Below are 18178 nucleotides of genomic sequence, written 5' to 3'. Positions count from 1 at the left end.
CAATGGCGGCAGAGTTACTGCTAGCAGGAGTCAAGCTCAGTGTGGTAGGCCTCTTTCTCACGGCCCAGAGTTTAAGAGAGGCCTTGTCTGCTCACATTAGTGACCTGAGCTTAGCCCCCACCACCCCCCTGCCCCTGCCCCTTTCTGAGCAGCAAAGCTGCTCCAACAGAGAGAGAGAGAGAGAGAGAGAGAGAGAGAGAGAGAGAGAGGGGGGGGGGGTGGGGTAGGAATAGAGAAACAGTCTGTGTGTGCGTGTGTGTGTGTTTGACGCCAGGGGTCATTGGGTTCATTGAGGGGAGAATTCTTTCATGTTTTCTGAGACAATCAGGTTTGGTGAACAGGATCCAAAGGCGAGACAGCAGTCACTCCCGAGGAATAGAAAGCTGCTCAGTCTTAAAACGATACCAGATGATGCTAATTCTAAGTAGAACCCCACCATAACACACCCATGCTAGAGACAGCATGTGAGGGTGTCAAGGTACTGATGGAAAGGAGCACATTGATATGGAGGAAAGATATTTCACCCTGTGGACTGAAATAAGCTGCAGTTCATGTTTAGATCCTGGAACTCCAGAAGCCCGCAGCATCTGACACGCTGGTCCTGATCTCCAGGGAGATTATGACTGAACCAAGCACTTATTAGACAGAGCAGAAAAACATGGAGGCAGAGGTGGAGTTTTAATATTATATTACTGTATTTATTTATCTTTGTACAATGTAATTACAATACAAATATGTAGGTTTAAATACAAAATTCTGTAAATAAAGATTAAAAATAAACTCCACTGGTTCGTTAACGACTAAGCTATGGTTTACAATCAACGTTTATGAGGTACCTTAGTTTGCTTATTTTCAACATAATCGATCTACATGTTTTAATTTTGAGGAGCGTGCAAAAGTGGGATCCTTTGTGGGATTAGAGAAATAAAAACATCCATTTCATGAGTGACTACGTCTTCCTCCTATAGAGAGAAGGGAGAGGGAGGGATTTCTCTTTAAGAGGACAACTGATTGGTCCAAAACAAATACATGGGCCCCACAGAGTGGGGCTTTCTTTGGGCCAATCAAAAATAAATATTGTGTCACAGGAAAAGATCTGATTGGCTGATTAGGTCATGACAAGTTAATTACTAGAGAACCAGGAAGATTATGAATTTAAAAGTCTTTCTTCCATCTACTCATCCTCCCTTCATTCTGTTCATTCTGTTGTTGATGTGAGTCAACCCTGTTCTCACCTGGACCTAACCACACACTCCTCCTCCTCTCTCTCCTTCCAATCCCATGATTCTCCATGATTCTAACTTCCACAAACTCAATTCTTTAAAAGTATGCCATCTCCGCATCCCTTACTCACATTCAGTTTTCTTTTTCTCCCATATGTCATGCATTCACTCTCCCTCTAGGTCTGTGCTTTGTCCCTTGTCTGCTCCATGACAGCATACACCACCCTGCCCATCCTCAGCCTGCTGGAGCGGGGCCCAGCCCCCAGTCCTGCTGACCCCCCTTGGCCAGGTGACCACCCTGTATCTGACTCCAGTTATATTGATTTATCAATGCTGGAATGTAGTGCACCATAGTGCCACACAGTTACACAGTGTTCTGGAGTGATCCCTGTGGTAACAAGTGTTCTGGAGTGTTCCGTAGTGTTCCAGAGTGTTTCAGTCGGTTCCAGAGAGTTCCAGAGTTTTGCAGTGTTGCGGAAGTCTTGAGATCCATATTTCCAGAGAGCAACCCCTGATAGAGCCCTGTGTTTCAGCCCTGCAAGGTCCCAGAGCAGGGTCATCTGCAGCCTGGGGACAAATACTTCCAGGGGCAGATTGACATGAGGGGTAATAAATTGAGGGTGAAGGCATGCTATTTACACTCTCTCCCACACACATCATACACTGCTCTGGATTGAATTAGCGGTCACGACATTATGGCTGCAATTAGACAGTCATTCATTTAGTGACTCATATTCCCACAATACCCCCCTCTCCACTTCACCTCATTGTCCAATCCCAGCATTTGTTTCCCTTCCTTGATCCAGTTCAACAAAAATAAATACAGGGAAAACAAACACTGTTTTAAAATAACCTCTTTCAAAATATAATTTAAACTTGTTAAAATCAAATATTACAAACAAATAAATAAACTGTTTTGTCCATCATTCAAATAAATCTTCTTATTGGTCATCATCCTTTTGGGTGAGAGGTCTTTAATTTGAACCCTATCATTGGCCAGTTAGTCAGGTCTCTCTCTGCTTATTGGCTTATTCTCACTTGGATGTTTTTGTGTTCTCCGGCTCCTCTTCCTCCTCTTCTTTAGACCTGAGCCTGATGACAGCCAAACAGGAGAAGCTATCTGAAGCTAAGCACAGGGTCAGGGGAATGGATTGAGAGGGGGATGACAAGAAAGGAGAATTGAGGAAGAAGAGAAGAGTCCAGCGATGGTTGGAAGGATGAGGCGAAGGGAGGGGAGAAAAAAGAGGGGAGGAGGTCCAGTCAGGTCTGGCCTGAGGAGAGTCTGACAGCAGCAGTAATCACCAGGCCAAGGCTTCGGCTCGCCTGGTTAAAGCTCAATCTCAAAGGTCTTCTGCAGGTCGTTCGAGAACGGGTTGGGTGCCGCCTTTGGCTGCTGTGACGGTGGCGGCGTCTTGGTCTCCAGGGCAGCCCACTTAGCCTCAAACCGGTCTGCTTCCCCTGTAGCCGGGGTGGGCTGCAGCGCCTCCTGTGGCCAACCACTAGTACTGCAGCCGCCGTTGCTTGAAACGCTGCCGTTCTGCATGACCATAACGCCGCTGGATGCGGAGGACACAGGGAGGCTGGGAGCCAGCCCGTTCATGGTGGGCGGGGCTCCGAAAGGCGGTGTGGGAAACCCGCTCGTATGAGGGGCGGAGCTAGGGTAGCCATGGTGATGCCCGACACTGCCGAGTACGCCCGTTTTGCCTCCGGTCACGCACATGGAGGCCCCACCCACCGAGAAGACGTTGGCGACCATCTGGGAGGGTGTGATGCCCACCACGGGGACACTGCTGTTGGGGTAGGTCATGCTGCTGGCCAGCCCGGGGATGTAGCTCTGCACGAATGCAGGCTGGAGTGGCGGCTGACCGTAGAGACTCCCTGGAGCCGGGGGTGGCATCATACGCCAGGGGGAAGAGAGGCATGGAGCTTGGCAGGGGGGCACCGAGGAGGGGCACACCGGTCATTGTGGGCCCAGACATGGAGGGGACTGTCATGGAGGGCAGGGACATGGGAGGGCCAGACATTGGTGCCCCTGGCATGGAAGGAAGGGACATGGGGACTGGCATGGGTGGATTAGACATGCTGGCACAAGACATAAGGGACACAGCCATAGGGGCACCTGACATAGGGGCGCTTGACATTGAAGAAAGTGACATGGGAGGAAGTGACATAGGAGATGCTGACATGGAGGGAAGTGACATAGGAGGAAGTGAGATAGGAGGAACTAACATAGCCGATCCTGGAGGGCCAGGAATGATGGGAATGGGCGGGGCAGGCTGGGAGGGGGGCGGGGCCAGGGTTGGGGGCGGGGTTGGCTGCTGGGCCCTGACAGCCTTTGCGACCTCCTCCAGCCAGCGCTCGGCCTCGGACGGTGTCCTCCTGTGTCCGCCCCCGTGTACGGTCATGGGGGGCGGGGACTGGATCGGAGGCTCCGCCTGCACCCAGGAAGAAGTAGCTGGGAGGGAGAGGAACAGGAAGTGAGTCACAAGAGAAGGACGGAAAACACAGTGAATTTGAGTGAAAGTGGAGGGAAGTGTGGTGAGGTACCTTGCAGTGGAGCAGGCGGGGGGGGCAGGGCGGGGGGCACACTGCAGGCTGGCACACCGTTGGCCGAGGAGTGGGGGTTGGAGAACAGCTCTTGGGAGGGCTTGGTGAAGGACGTGTTGATCTGGCTACAGAGAGCGTTGATGCCATCGGCCTCCCCCGGCACAGACAGCTCCAGCTCTGGGACTAGAGGGAGAAAGAGGGGAGGGGAGGGGGGGGGGGGTGGTGGTTAGCATCAAGTCAGACATTCACGAATGATTTGAACACAGAGCAGACCAGGAGCATCTCAGGGCCTGTGGTGTGTGCAGCACAGCAACACTGCTGCAGATCAATGGTGCAACACAGCAGGCCAACCTGACCCTGGCCAGCTGCTATAAATAGATTAGACATTTAATTCCCCTATCACTGTCCTATCCCTTACTGAGCTAAGCCAGAGAGAGAGAGAGAGAGAGAGAGAGATAGATAGAGAGAGAGAGAGAGAGAGAGAGAGAGAGAGAGAGAGAGAGAGAGAAGAAGGGAGTCAGGGTGAGAGGGGGCTGAGTGGGATATGGACAGAGAATGAAAGAGTAAAGCTCTGTGATTCTTAGGAGTGCAGCTGTGTGCCATCCAGCTGCACTCTACCTCTCTCTCCTTGCCCTTTCTCTCTGCTCGTCTCCTCTCTCCTCTCCTCTCTCTCCTTGCCCTTTCTCTCTGCTCGTCTCCTCTCTCCTCTCCTCTCCTCCCATAGAGGCAGATGCATGTCTCTCTGGAGAGAGCAGAGCCTTCTGCTCCTCTTCTGTTATCTCTCTCTGGTCTTTCCTGAGGCACAGCTGTAAGTCTCACACTCTACTGCTATGGCCTTGACTATGAGGGGAGTGAGTGTGTTTCCAGAGTTTCTCTGAGGCCCAGACAGCCTGCCTGCCTGGATAACACAATCAATACTAAATCAATACCTGCATTGTTCCTTCAGAAAACCCAGGAACTGGGAAAGCAGAGGCATTGATTGTGTATGTGTGTGTGTGTGTACATGTGTGTGTGTGTGTGTGTGTATGTGTGCACACGCATACACACACACACAAGTCCAGGTGAACATGCTCACCAGGATTCTTTGTCTGGAAGTCAGTCTTGCGTTGCAGGGTGGAGGGCAGGTCGTTGAGGCGAAGCGACAGCTGGCGTTTAAATGGCGAGTTCTTCCCGCTGAGGGCGGGGAAACCCCGGAATGAGCCCTGGCGGACCAGCTGCTCGATGGGGGCGTGGCGGCGAGGGATGGCGCGAGGGCCGCCAGGCTCCGCCCGCTCCACGGGAGAGGCCGCACTCTCTGGGGGGGAGGCGGAGCCAGGAGGGAGGGCGGGGATGGCACAGGGGGTGTCTGGGGGGAGACAGGACCCGACAGGGATTAAGATGGCTGTACCAGAGGATTGCTATGACAGATTAGGCCCGGTCTGGGACTATGGACTACTTCCCTTAGACCGAGGCATTCTGGGAACCAGAGTCTTCCTCACCTTTCTTTTTCTCCTGCAGCTGCTTCATGATGTCATCGCGGTCGCTGCCCTGCTGGCTGCAGGAAGAGTTGACACGGAAGGAGCCCTCGCGTACGAAGGAGGTGCGGCTGGCGTCGAAGGAAGCCGTGACGCCACACTCCTTCTCCCTTCGCTGCTTCCTCTCCAGGCAGGCCGCAAATGCACAACCCACAGCGTGGCTCAGTCTCTCCCCCTGGTGGATGGGAGGCGCAACCGCAGCCTTTATCAATACTGGGCAGATCAATAACCATTGGTGACCAACGCTGACCTTAACATATCTCGTGGCTCATCGCCACCCGGTGGACAGTCACCATAACACATGAAGAGGCCAGTCATTCTCAATACTGGACTGATGTAAAGCAGATGGTTTAATGAGCATCCTTTTCTGATGCTTTGGAGTATACCTAGGCTTTATCTCAACAGTCTTTCCTACACACCAGGAGATGAACAATGACCAGCATCACAGAAGCCCTGCTGAGAGAAGCTACTTTGGGCCCTTCTGTTACAGTCTCATTACGCTCCCTCTATCTCTTTCCCTCTCTTCTATCCATCTCTCTCTCCATACAGATTGGAAGTAAATGACCCAAGAGTAGAGATTGGGAATAAATGACCCAGCCCAGGCAGTAATCCTGCCGTTAATCCCTGGAGGCTCTGCCTGCATACCCTGGATTATTCATCTGTGTGTACAGTATCGCTGCAAGTGTGTGTGTACATGCATACACTGCATGTACGTCTGCATGTATGTCTACATGATGCCATGTATGTGTATGCTTGAAGTTTGTGTGTGTCTGTGCTTGTGTGACCATGAATGAGTGAGTGTGTGTGTGTGTGTGTGTGCATGAGCTCACCGAGTCCTTGAGTGCCATGAAGCAGTGACAGATCCACCGTCGGGTGGTGCCGTCACGGCAGATGTAGGAGAAGGCCTTGTCATAGTTACGATCTGGAGCACAGAACGACACCTTCTCTATGGTCTGGTCCACAATGAGATCCTGGGGGGAGGAAGAGAGAGATGGAGAGAGACAAACAAAGAGATACAGACAGAGAGAGAGATGGAGAGAGACCTCAGGTTAGAAATGAGGGTTGTGGTGTCCTGGTGACCTTGTCTGACTGTAACCTATAGGTACCCCCCCCCCCGCCCTTGTTGGGAAACAAGCGAGGGAAGTGGATGAATGGACAGAGAGACAAAAGTGGGATTCCACACACGCACTTCCTTCCTCCCCTCTCTCTGAGGAGGGTGAGGGAGGAGAAAAAATGATAAGAAGGGAGGGTTAGATCAGTTCATTCATGGCGGGCCAATTAGTGGATGAAGGCAGACTAGTTCAGAGGTGACAGACTGTTCATGTAAGAGTCTGGGAGAGGGGACAGAGGGAGGGCTGAGTGTGTGTGTGTGTGTGTGTGTGTGTAGGTGTGTGTGTGTAAGGAGAAAGAGAGAGAGTGATGGAAGTGCATGTGTGTCAGGGTTGTGGTGGGTGGAGGTTAAGGTGCAGAGTTCTGGGTAATGTCTGTGTCTGTTGACGTTTATTTGAGGAGTTATGTCATTAGGAGGGGGCCAGTGACTCGAGCTGAAATGGTAGCATGGTGTGGGAGGGGGGTGTAGAAGAGTAAAGAATGAGGGGGTCATAGTAGAAAGAGAAGGGAGTGGGGGTGGGGTGGGGTGATGAGGGTTTTACGGACGTTGCTGACTCAAAGACAGAGAGGCTTAAAGGAAGAGGGGAGGAGGAGGGAGGTTGTCGGTAAACGGAGGAGAGAGGAGGATAAGGGAGTTGAGGGAGAGAGGAGGGGGTTATGTGTCACCACACAGGAAACAAGAAGAGTGCTCTGTAAGACCCTTGTTCTTCACTCTACTGTCTCTTTTAGTGTGTCTATGTGTGTGTGTGTTCCTGTCTGTCCCCCCCCCCCCCCCCAGCTCCAGCCTTTCAATCTAAAGCCTCCTCCTGTCACCCTGGCGGATCAACAAGCTCATCAGGCACGGCAGGAACACCCGCGTGGGGCTCCTTCTGCTCCTGCCCCGCAGGGCTGACATCATCAACATAGGACCAGACTGGGCAGTTCACTCGCACACACACACCTACCTTTGTTTTGTCATCCACCACCCTGAGTCCATCTGCTGAAACCCACAGGACGGCTTTGACTGTCTTCTTACCACTCTGGAGAGAGAGAGAGAGAGTTAGACTTGAATCTATCACACAGTGCCTTACTCCCTACTGCAGCTAGCCCGTAGCAGTAGGGTGTTTAAAGCTGGGTGTGAGGGAGGCTGCAGGGCTGAGGGGCTAGCAGGGGGGAGGGGGCATGGTCAGGGGGAGCCAGCTGGCACTACCCCAGGGCTCTCCAGAGGAGGGCACTACCCAGCACCACAACAGCAGTACTAAAAATACCCACTCAATAATACAGTACCGGCACTGCCTGCCTGCATGACACACTGCGTGTGTAAGAGAGAAGGAGGGGGAGAGGGGAGTGAGTGTGTGTGTGTGGGGGGGGGGGGGGCACAGGGAGACTTGCGGGAAATAAAAGCATGACAAAGTGGGTGAGTTCTGCAGAGAGAACGGTGAAAGGATGACAGGAGACAAGCATATGAAAAGTGAGGAGTTGATGAAAGGATGATGGAGTGAGGAGAAGGGGAGTGTGAGTAGAGCAGAGTGACCATGGCCGGCTGGGAACAGACGGGCATCACTGCAACCCAGGAGAGAGGGGGAGGGAGGGAGGGAGGGTGGGTGGGAACATAAAAGAGGGAATGAAATGACAAGTGGGATGAGTGCGGGGAGCGAGGGATGAAGGAAGTGGAGAATTGAAATAGCAGAGGGGGCAGACATGCTGATGAGGAGGAAAAATCTGAAACGCATATAAACACACTCACACAAATAAATACACACAAACACGCACAGTCATCTTGCTGAGCAGTGGACAAAGCCAGAAGAACAGAATAGAGGGATGAAAAAGAGGGATGGAAAAGAGGGATCGAATAGAGAGACAGAATAGAGAGATGGAGCATCACATGAAGTAATAAACATGCAGGCAGCAGAACAGAGGCTCTGTCTCCAGGCTGCTCCTGGGGGGGTGATGGGAGGGGAGATGGCTCTAAACTGGGGGTGTCCAGGCCCTCTCTGACCCTCTGCTTCCCCTAGGGGGAGGGGGGGGGATGCCTGGGGGCCCGCTGGACCTCCACTAGCATCCTCCTGCCAATCTAAATGTTCCATAGAGTGTAGCCCGGGAGAGGGTGTGTGTCTGTTTATCTTTGTGTGTGTGTGTGACCATGTCACACTGTTCGCACGGTCCCTGGCGAGCCTGTCTTCCCAGGGGGCCGAGCACCAGCGAGGGGAAGAAGGGTAGATGGAGGGAGGGACGGACGGAAGCAGGAGGCCTGCGATAAATAGATAGATGTGCAGCTCCACATCTGTGAGGCCCCAGCAGGGGGTTAGAGAGGAGGAGGAAAGAGACAGGAAATCGCGGGAGGGAGGGAGGGATAAGAGAGAAAAAGATCTATGGAGAGATACTCACAACTTTGAGCTTTTTGACGGCCTCCTCACAGACATGCATCCCTCTGGATTCCTCCACTTCCACCAGGCCCAGGTACTGCAGAGAAGGATGGGGGGGGGGGGGGCAGAATAAAACACTGCCCTTATTGATTTGAATGGTAGACATAATACTGAAGAGAAAGAGAGGAAGAGGAGGGGGTGAGGAAAGGAGTGGAGAAGAGGGGAGTGAAGAACAGAAGAAGCCCTTTGAGACATCCCCATCTAGCCGGAGCTAACCAAGCAGAGAAAACCGAGGTTAGAGAGGGAAAGATAGTGCAGAAAAAGGTATTTCTCTACCTTTTACTGAGTTTATTCTTAGCCTCAGAGAAAGAATGCTTTCATCATATGTGTGTGTGTGTGCATGTGTGTCATCCTTTTCCATATTTGGTGCAGACCTGTAGACGTGAGTTAGCTTCAGAAGATTGAGTGAGCGAGAGAGACGAGGAGAGATGGGACACGAGAGAGAAAGAGAGAGAAGGAGGGGTAGACCATGCCACAGTATTGACTCCTGGAGCTAGTTCCACTTTACTGTTAATTTATCTGCTGGCTCTCTGCAGCACAGCATGCCAGCAGGGGTATTTTCCATTAGAAAAACCCTCCCTCTCTTGCTTTCTTTCTCCCCGTCATTCTCTCTCCCCTCTATTCTCCCTCTCATTTTATACATCTCTCTTCCCTCCCACATCGATTGCCCCCTTGTATTTCTGCTCTCTCTCTCTCTTTCACCACTGTTCCTCCCTCTCTCTGACCACCATCATCCCTGTCTCTCTTTCTGACCTCATTTCCCACCCCTGTGTCTCTCACCCCCTTCTGTCTCTTTACCTCCCCTCCCCTCCCCTCCCCTCCCCTCCCCTCCCCTCCCCTCCCCTCCCCTCCCCTCCCCTCCCCTCCCCTCCCCTCCCCTCCCCTCCCTCCCTCCCTCCCTCCCTCCCTCCCTCCCTCCCTCCCTCCCTCCCTCCCTCCCTGGGAAGCTGTGCGGTTGTGTGCGTCGTGGTGGAGTGGTTGTATAAGTCGTGGTTGTGTTTCTAGTTATTGTGTTGGGTATCTGATTGGTCCCTGGTCAGATCCCAGTCAGGCTGAGTTGAGGTTGATGGCAGGTTAAGGTCTGTTCAAGGTCAGGTTAAGGTGGTTAGTGTGATTGGTCCTTACCCTGACAGGGAAGTTGCACTTGCCCCTGCGGACGGCCTCCTCGTCAGCCTGCCACTGGTGCGGTCTGCTGGCCTCTGGGACGTAGCTGGGCTTCTTCCTCCGCAGGCTCTGGCGTAGCTTGTTCATCTCCGGGGTCTCTGGCTCCCTGTTACTACGGAAACCCAGAGGGAGAGAGAGAGAGGGGGGGGGTTAGAATGAGTGTGGCACCCTTAGGGTGGGTTTGAGGTTGGGCAGAGGAAGGTGAGATGGGGTAGATGAAGCACTTATCATCCTCTTCACCATCATCCACCTCCTCATTAGGATCTTCCACATCATCATCCTCACCCCTATTTATTAACCCATTACTGCAGATTTATGGGGTGTATGTTTTGTCCAATCAGAGCCACGAGCAATCTACCCCCCCCCCCCCCCTCCTCCTCTAGACACTAGAGGAAAGAATGTTCTGTTGTGGTGCCAACCGAACCCAGATGGTTCACTTTGAACCCAGCACAGAGCCACTGTGAGCACTGTAAACACACACACACACACCGTGTAAGTATCCACACAGATATGTAAAAACAAATACACACACAGACACACTCTTCCCCCATATCATAATTAGGACATCCACTGGCCTGCTTTGTGCTGGTAATGTAAGCCACCAGCATAATGAGACATGACACTATCAAAACAACAACCTGTTTAAATATGCTAATGACAGTTTTCATGCATCACATCCTTGTTTCGCTCTTCAACTAGGAGTACTAAGCCAGAAAAATATCCCTCCTTCTCTCCCTCCCTGCCTTCTTTCTCTTTCTCATTCCCCTCTCCTCTTAGTTCACTGTCTCTTTCTATATCCCTCACTCCCCTCTTCTCTCCTTCCAATCTCCCCCCTTGTCGCTCTGGCTCCTCGCTTCTCTATCCTCTCTCTCGTTTGAATGCTGCCTCTCCATGTTCCTCAGACCATCCAGCCAGTCATCTTACCGTCTGTTGGAGTGGGAGGGCATCTTTCCAGGGCTCTGAGCTGAACTAATCCAACGTCTGAAGGTAGAGGTACTAGTGATCCTCAATACTTCCCTTATATCATGGCCATGATATCTACCCCCCCCCCCCCCCCCCCACACACACACACACACCCACAGCTTCCCATAATCTCTACCACATCAAGGGTAACAGGTGTGAGACACAGCCCAGAGCAAGTGCTCGTTAGCCACGCGTGTCGCCTTACACGCACACACACACACACACACACGCATTCATACTTGATTACACACGTCTCTAAAAGAGCTCTGAGTGGCCTTACTCATCCCTGGCATTGCTGGCATGGTTGGTATGGACCCCTGCCAGTTTGCAGGTCCCTTAGGGGGCATAGTAGACAGCAAGGCACGCTTGTATAAGTGTGTAAGTGTGCATGTGTGTTTGTGTGTGTAGGCCCGGGCACTGTGCCAACTGCCTGGCACCTGTCTGGAGCCTGCCCATGGAGCTTGGGGGGCAGGAACACTTCTGGTGACAGACAACCAGGGAGGGGCAGGGCATGGGGGGTAAATGCCGGGGGAGGAGAGAGCAGGGAATCATTATAAGGAAGAAGAGAGGAGGTGAGGGAGAGCTCCAGTGTGAGTGTGTGTGGGTGGGGGGGGGGAGAAGCAGAGAGGCAGAACAACAGAATGATGGAGAGAAAGAGTTAGCAGTACTGAAAAAGTGGGACATGATAAAGCAAAGAGAGAAAAGAGCAGGCGAGGGAGGAGAAGTGAGGGAGAGAGGATCCAGAGAGGAAGTGGGAGAGGAGAGAGGATCCAGAGAGGAAGTGGGAGAGGAAAGAAAAAACAGGACAAAACCACAGAGGAACAGAGAACAAGGAGGAGAAAGATCTTTTCATTTCTATCTCTCAGTTCTCTACTCTGATTGGGGTCACAGTGTTTTAGAGTTGAGCCTCCTTCTGACAGTTTTCCCCAGAGGAGAGATCCAGACCCAGCCTCAGTTCCAGCCTCAGTTCCATCCCAGCCCCAGCCCCAGCCTCAGTTCTATCCCAGCCCCAGCCTCAGTTCTATTCCAGCCCCAGCCTCAGTTCCATCCCAGCCCCAGCCTCAGTTCTATCCCAGCCCCAGCCTCAGTTCCATCCCAGCCCCAGCCTCAGTTCTATCCCAGCCCCGGCCTCAGTTCCATCCCAGCCCCGGCCTCAGTTCTATCCCAGCCCCAGCCTTGGCCCCAGTCCCTTCCCCAGCATTGACCTCAGCCCCGATCTGCACAAAACAGTCCACACACACAGGCATACACAGGTTCATGTCCCATCAAGCAACAAAATAGCAAAGCCTTCCATCACACTGCTATGAGCTCACCTCCCGATGAGAGACAGCTGGAGTTCACAGTTTTACACAGAGAGAGAGAGAGACAGAGACAGAGAGAGAGATAGAGAGATAGAGAGAGAGAGAGAGAGAGAGAGAGAGAGAGAGAGAGAGAGAGAGAGAGAGAAAGAGTGGGACCAAAACAACTTTACAATAACCTATAAATCAAATTTAGTAATATAATTTGATCTGTCCCATTCTTCTTTGTCCATCTTTCTCTCCATTCTCAAAAACATCTTCAGCACTTTACATTAGGAAAGAGTTTTCCCAAATCAATCCATGTACTATAGCAACCAGATGTACACCATCTTCCTCTCATTCTCTCCATCCTCGTTCCACTCCTTCTTCCCCTCCAATAACCCTACTCTTCCTCTCCCTCCTCTGTTGGCTATGGGTCAGTTATATATTTACCCTGCCATGAATCTACTCTGACCTGCCCTGACCGTTCTACTGGTGAAATGAGCTCTAGTCTATACAGACTAAACTATTAGCTTTCTCTCAAACCTGTATGCACTGTGTGTGTGTGTGTGTGTGTGTGTGTGTGTTGACTGTGTTAGCTCAGTGTTGGACAGCAGTTTGACAAGTTGTTTGTACTGGCAGAGTGTGGCAGCCCTCAGGAACCAGCTGTTCCCTATTCTAAGATATACACACACACACACACACACACACACGTATATCCTGAGCCTGCTAGTGCCCCCAGTTTACACTAACCCAAACTAGTATCACAATCTACAGCAGAAATACACCAATACACACATCTTCCCATCGATCTCTTACTCATGTACCTATTTATACCTACTCCTCACTCTCACTCTCCCTATCCTCCTCCCACTCTCCCCCCCCCCCTCCCACACTCACACAGACCTGTTTCCTTATAGATGTCTAATAACAGTTATTTCCCAACACCTAATTCGATTTCAACAGGGGCATACGCACACACACACACAAACACACCATGCCTTTCCTCCGGCCCATAATGATATTAGGCCCCAAGAGGCTTCTGGGAAGGAGGTCAGGACAAATTCAATTAGTGATCAGGACTGGTGGGTTGGCATAATGAGCCTGACTTCTGACCCTTGACCCCTGCACCAGTGCACTCTGGGATTCCATTCCAATGTTACTAGGGAGCAATCGTCACAACAACAGGTGGGACAAGGCATCAGTTTGTAGATCTCTGCCTTCAGACATATCTAGACCACACCTGACACTGCATCTACAGTTGCACCTCATACTAAACACATACAACTGCTAGCAGTGTGTGTGTGTGTGTTTGTGTGTGTGTGTACGGCAGGTCTCCAATATGAAGACAGAAGACTAGAGAATCTGAAGTCTGTGATTCACTGGCATTCGTAATCAAAACATCTGCTTTACTCACCAACCAACTGCTCTGTGAACACCATGACTCATCATGGACACACACCTTTGCCCCTAGGGTCTATTTCCATCTCTATACTCCTGATCTCATTATCTCATCTTCCTCTACCAATACTACTGTCTGTATGTCCACCACAGTGAAGTGTGGTGTTGTATGAGTGTGTGTGTGTGTGTCTGTTCCAACCTGGAGATTAACAAGAAAACTCTTAAATCCCCCTGTGCCCTTGAAGCAGCGGGCAGGACAGGCAGAGCGGGCAGAGCGGGCACAGCAGCTTGTGCGTCTGGTGTGTGGGTGTGTGTGTGAGTGTGTGTGAGTGTGTGTGTGTGTGTGTGTGTGAGTGTGTGTGTGTGAAAGAGGAAAAGGTTGTGTGAAAAAGAGTGTGTGTGCGTGTCTTTGTATCTGTGTGCTAATTATGTTTTTCCAACCCTAAGTTCCTGATGCAGAATTGATGTGCACACACAAACACACTCACCCGCACACACAAACGTGCATGAACAAAGTATAACACTCAGGAGGCAGCCATGACATCATGCAGACCCTGTTGAGCTCTCTAACAGCGCAAATATCACCTTTTCCCCTTTCCCATATCCCCCTGTCCTCTTGTCTCCCTCTCTCACTCCTCTCTCCCATATTCCTCTCTTCTCTCCTCTCACCTCCCTCTCTCACACTTCACTTTCTCTCTCTTTCACTCTCTCTCTTTCTTTCTCCCACTCATTATTTCACAGGAAATCACGAAGCACGTCTAACAGCATTCTCCTTTTTTTCCCTTTTTCGCTGAGAAAAGAAAAGTGAGTTTCGCCAAAACAGTCCCACCCTCCTGCTAGGCTTGGCTTGGCCCCAGAGCTTCAGTAACGTCTCTTTGTCATGAAGACATCCCTAAAGCATGCCATGGCACACACACACACACAAACTCTCTCTTCTCCTGCATAAACAAATGTCGCTGAGCTGTGTGTGTATCACGGGTGTGGTCAGTAATCCTCTCCATATGGATGCTAGGCTAATGCAGCTGCTAAGACTATTAGCGTGTATGATCCGGTGGATACACTCTCCATGGTCCATCAGATTTGCCAGCTGCTGAAATCACCAGAGCCAGAAACCTGATGCTAAAGCTAGTGCACCAACTCAGAATCAACAGCCAGATTGCACACTTACCCAGAACCAGCAGCCTAATGCTAATGCTAAAGCTAGCGCACTAACCCAGAACCAACAGTATACTGCTAACAGCCAATGCTAGCATGCTACAGCTAACCCCTGAGTAGACTGGTATTGACTTGTGGGAGCAGCTAGCTAGCAGAAACAGGGTCAACCCCTGTAGTTGTGCAGGAAAACTAGTCCAGCGTACTACAGAGACTAACTCAACAGTTGACCCACTTGTCACAAAAAATAACTCACACACACACATCTGTGCACAAACCTACAAACATGAACACACACATACACACCCTTCCCAGCTGCAAACTCACCTGAGTTCGATGGCCTCCCCCATCTCACAGCTGGAGCTCATGTCAGAGCGGACAGAGCGGCGGAGAGAGAGAGAGAGAGAGCGAGCGAGGGCAGAGGAAGGAGAGATGGAGAGAGGACGATGGGCAGCTGAGAGAGCAGAGCGATGGAGAGAATGGTGCAGTCGACGCAGAGAGGACGTGATGAAAACCAGCTTGGAGCGAGGGATCGCTGAGAGAGGAGAGAGCCCCACCTCTTCTTAAGAGATTAACTTGGAGAAGGCGACCGCCCGTGTTGACACACACACACACAGACACATGCAGCCTACCTTTACACACACAGCCAGCGTAAACACCCCACTGTCCCTCTGTGTGTGTAGGGGGGGGGGGGTGCCTATATACACAGAGACACACGCACTTCCAGAGAAAGACACACAACAGTTGTCCGGTCTGAGGAGTCAGTAAGCTGGACGTTTCCGTTTCAGAATCTCCCAAATCGCGGATGAGAGGAGAGCAGGGAGGACGAGACAACGAGCGATGGAGGGAACGAGAGCGAGAGTTAGTGAAAAGGAGAGGGAGGGTGGGAAAGAGGGAGGGAGGGAGGAGAAGTGATTATACAGGGCAGGCAGTGACACAGTTTCAGGAGTCCATCTGTGAAGCCCAGCAAGGGCAGACAGACCATGGCTGGGTCATGACTGGGACCGGAGCTGGGGCTAGGTCAGGACCAAGGATGAGCAGGGGCTGGGCCAGGGGCTGGGCCAGGAGCTGGGGCTGGACCAGGGCCGAACCGCCCCTGGAGCAGGGACAGGGGCTGGGTCAGGACCAGGGATGGGGCAAGAGCTGGGGCTGGGTCCAAAGCAGGGGAAGGACCATGCTGGGGTTAGCGGCATTGAGGCTTGGACTGGGAGGTTCTGGTTGGGGCTCTAGGGGGAGATGGGAGGTTAGGGTTGGTGCTTTAGGCTCAGGCGAGGTGGTTAATGATGGGGCTAGGACTGAGAGACATGGAAGCTAGAGCTGGCAGTGATGGATTGGGGTTATGGGGCATTGAAGCTGGGGCTTGGGCCACTAAGCTGTTTAGCACTAAACACAACAACGGAGGTAGAGATGGAGATAAAGATACACAGAATACAATCCTCTTCCTCTCTTGCAAGCCAGTACAAATAAAGCACAGACAGGAAACGAGAGATACCAGTACCTCTAAAAATAGAGATAGAGAAGGATGCGCAGAACAGGAGAGGATGGAATTAAAAACAGAGGATAAGTAGAGGAGACAGAATGAGACAAAGGTTTAAGCAAAGACAGTGCCTCTGTTTGCCTGTGTGTGTGTGTGTGTGTTTGTGTGTGTAGGTATGTTTGTGTAGAATTAGTGTTTTTATTGTCGACTGTGTTGATTGTGTTAGTGTGTTGTGTAACCACTCCAGATTAGCCTGCTAGCTCCCTATGTGTAACTGTCTCGTGTTGCTGGCTCATATAAGCCTATTTATACTACAGTTATGGAACACTGTGACCTCACATCCTGTGGTGTCAGGAAACATTATTCAACATCCTTAAAGCTCCTTAAAACACCTTCCAGGCTGGTTTTACACCACATGCACACACACCCATACAGACCATGAGTTCATCTGAGAGTGCTTGCAACTGTTCACACGTTGCCACGGTAGCCTGTTTCTGAGTCAAAACAACATATGGGTCTTAAAGACCATAATGCATGATGTGAGTCATATCTCTCTGTGGACTGGCACCTCCAGAATGAGAGCCCTGTGGATGATATTTATATTCTACTTTTCCTACTGAGTTGGAGTTGGTTCTGGCCCAAAATGAAACGACAGCCCAGCCCAGCGTAGCCTAGCCAGCAACGAGCAGTCTTGTGCAGGGGAGTGTGTCTAGGTGTGCATGTATAGGTAGGTGTGGGTGTGTTGGTTTGTATGGTGTGATGTGATGGGCTGTGTGTGGTATAAGTCTAGGAATGTGTGTGGTGCGCAAATAGGGGTGCATGGCGTTTGTGTGGTGTGTGGTGTGTGTGTGTATTGATGCGTGGTAAAAGGTGTGTGTAGGTGTAAATAGGGGGGAGTGTTCTGGGTGTAAAGGTATGTGGTGTGTGTGTAGGGGTGTGTCTGGTGTTGACCCCAGGTCCAGAGCACCATCGAGCGTACTGGGTGAGAACTCCTCCCCCTGACCCAGATGAGGCCCTGTAACCCGGCAACCAGGACCACACATTCTGCACACACACATGACTATACACACACTCTCAATATGACTTTCTCTTCCTATCTCTCTCCTGCTCTCTTTCCCTCTCTCTCTGTTTTACAATGACTCTCTCTGACTGTCTTTCCTTCTTTCTCTCTCACCTACAGTCCTCCCTCTCCCCTTTACTCTCTCTCACACACCTACAGTAGTAGTAATAGGCATTAAACATCCCCTGCAAACCCGGCTTTAACTGGGTCTAGTCTGCTAAAGTATAAACCATTAATCCCAGAATGCATTTCTGCAGAGATAGACCCTCCAACCCGTAGATACATCAGTCACACACACACCCACACACACACACAAACGCACACTGCAGTAACCTACTTCTACTCAGTCAGCTACAGTCAGGTTAGATCCCAGCTCCTTTCATCACCCACGGCAACACACAGACACATATACTGACACACACACACACACATTCGCTGACAGACAAACAGATGTAGAACTCACAGACATACACACTACATTAATATTCTAATAAATGTGTAATATTTACAAGCATACCAAATTCAAGATAAACACAACACTTCCTTACCATGGTCTATTCCCCCATCCCTCTCTCCTTTCTGTCTCTCACTCCAGCCTGTCCCTCCACTCCACTCTCACTGCCCCCAAACCCTGTCCCTCTGTACAAAGCCACATTGTAACCCAACAGGGCTCAGACAAAGGAGGCAAGAGCAGTGTCTGACAGCGGCATCTCAAAGAAAACAGAGAACTATTTTGACACCAAAGAAACGCACAGAAACACACACACTTTAACTGTCTCTCTGTAACAGTAAATCAACTGTGGTCTTTGACTGTAGACGGGGTAAGAGAGGATCGATGACTTTCTTCTCTCCAGGGTGTGGGAAGGGGGGAGAAAAAAGGGGAGA

At 51.2% G+C, this 18178-nt stretch overlaps 1 protein-coding gene across 1 annotated transcript; it reads right to left on the bottom strand.

Annotated features, from left to right (window-relative positions):
* Window positions 1-682: 682 nt before the first annotated feature.
* Window positions 683-15352, bottom strand: numbl (NUMB like endocytic adaptor protein). The gene is given in 10 exon segments (XM_047036426.1): window positions 683-3111; window positions 3113-3678; window positions 3771-3953; window positions 4846-5115; window positions 5249-5459; window positions 6115-6255; window positions 7339-7413; window positions 8762-8836; window positions 9925-10075; window positions 15084-15352. Coding segments are annotated over 10 exon segments (2274 nt in total). The 5' UTR covers window positions 15125-15352; the 3' UTR covers window positions 683-2550.
* Between the last annotated feature and the right edge of the window lie 2826 nt (window positions 15353-18178).

Source organism: Hypomesus transpacificus, chromosome 15 (assembly GCF_021917145.1).
Source record: "Hypomesus transpacificus isolate Combined female chromosome 15, fHypTra1, whole genome shotgun sequence".
NCBI lineage: Eukaryota > Metazoa > Chordata > Actinopteri > Osmeriformes > Osmeridae > Hypomesus > Hypomesus transpacificus.
Note: the sequence above shows the minus strand (reverse complement) of the source record. Positions and strands in the feature narration are given on the sequence as shown.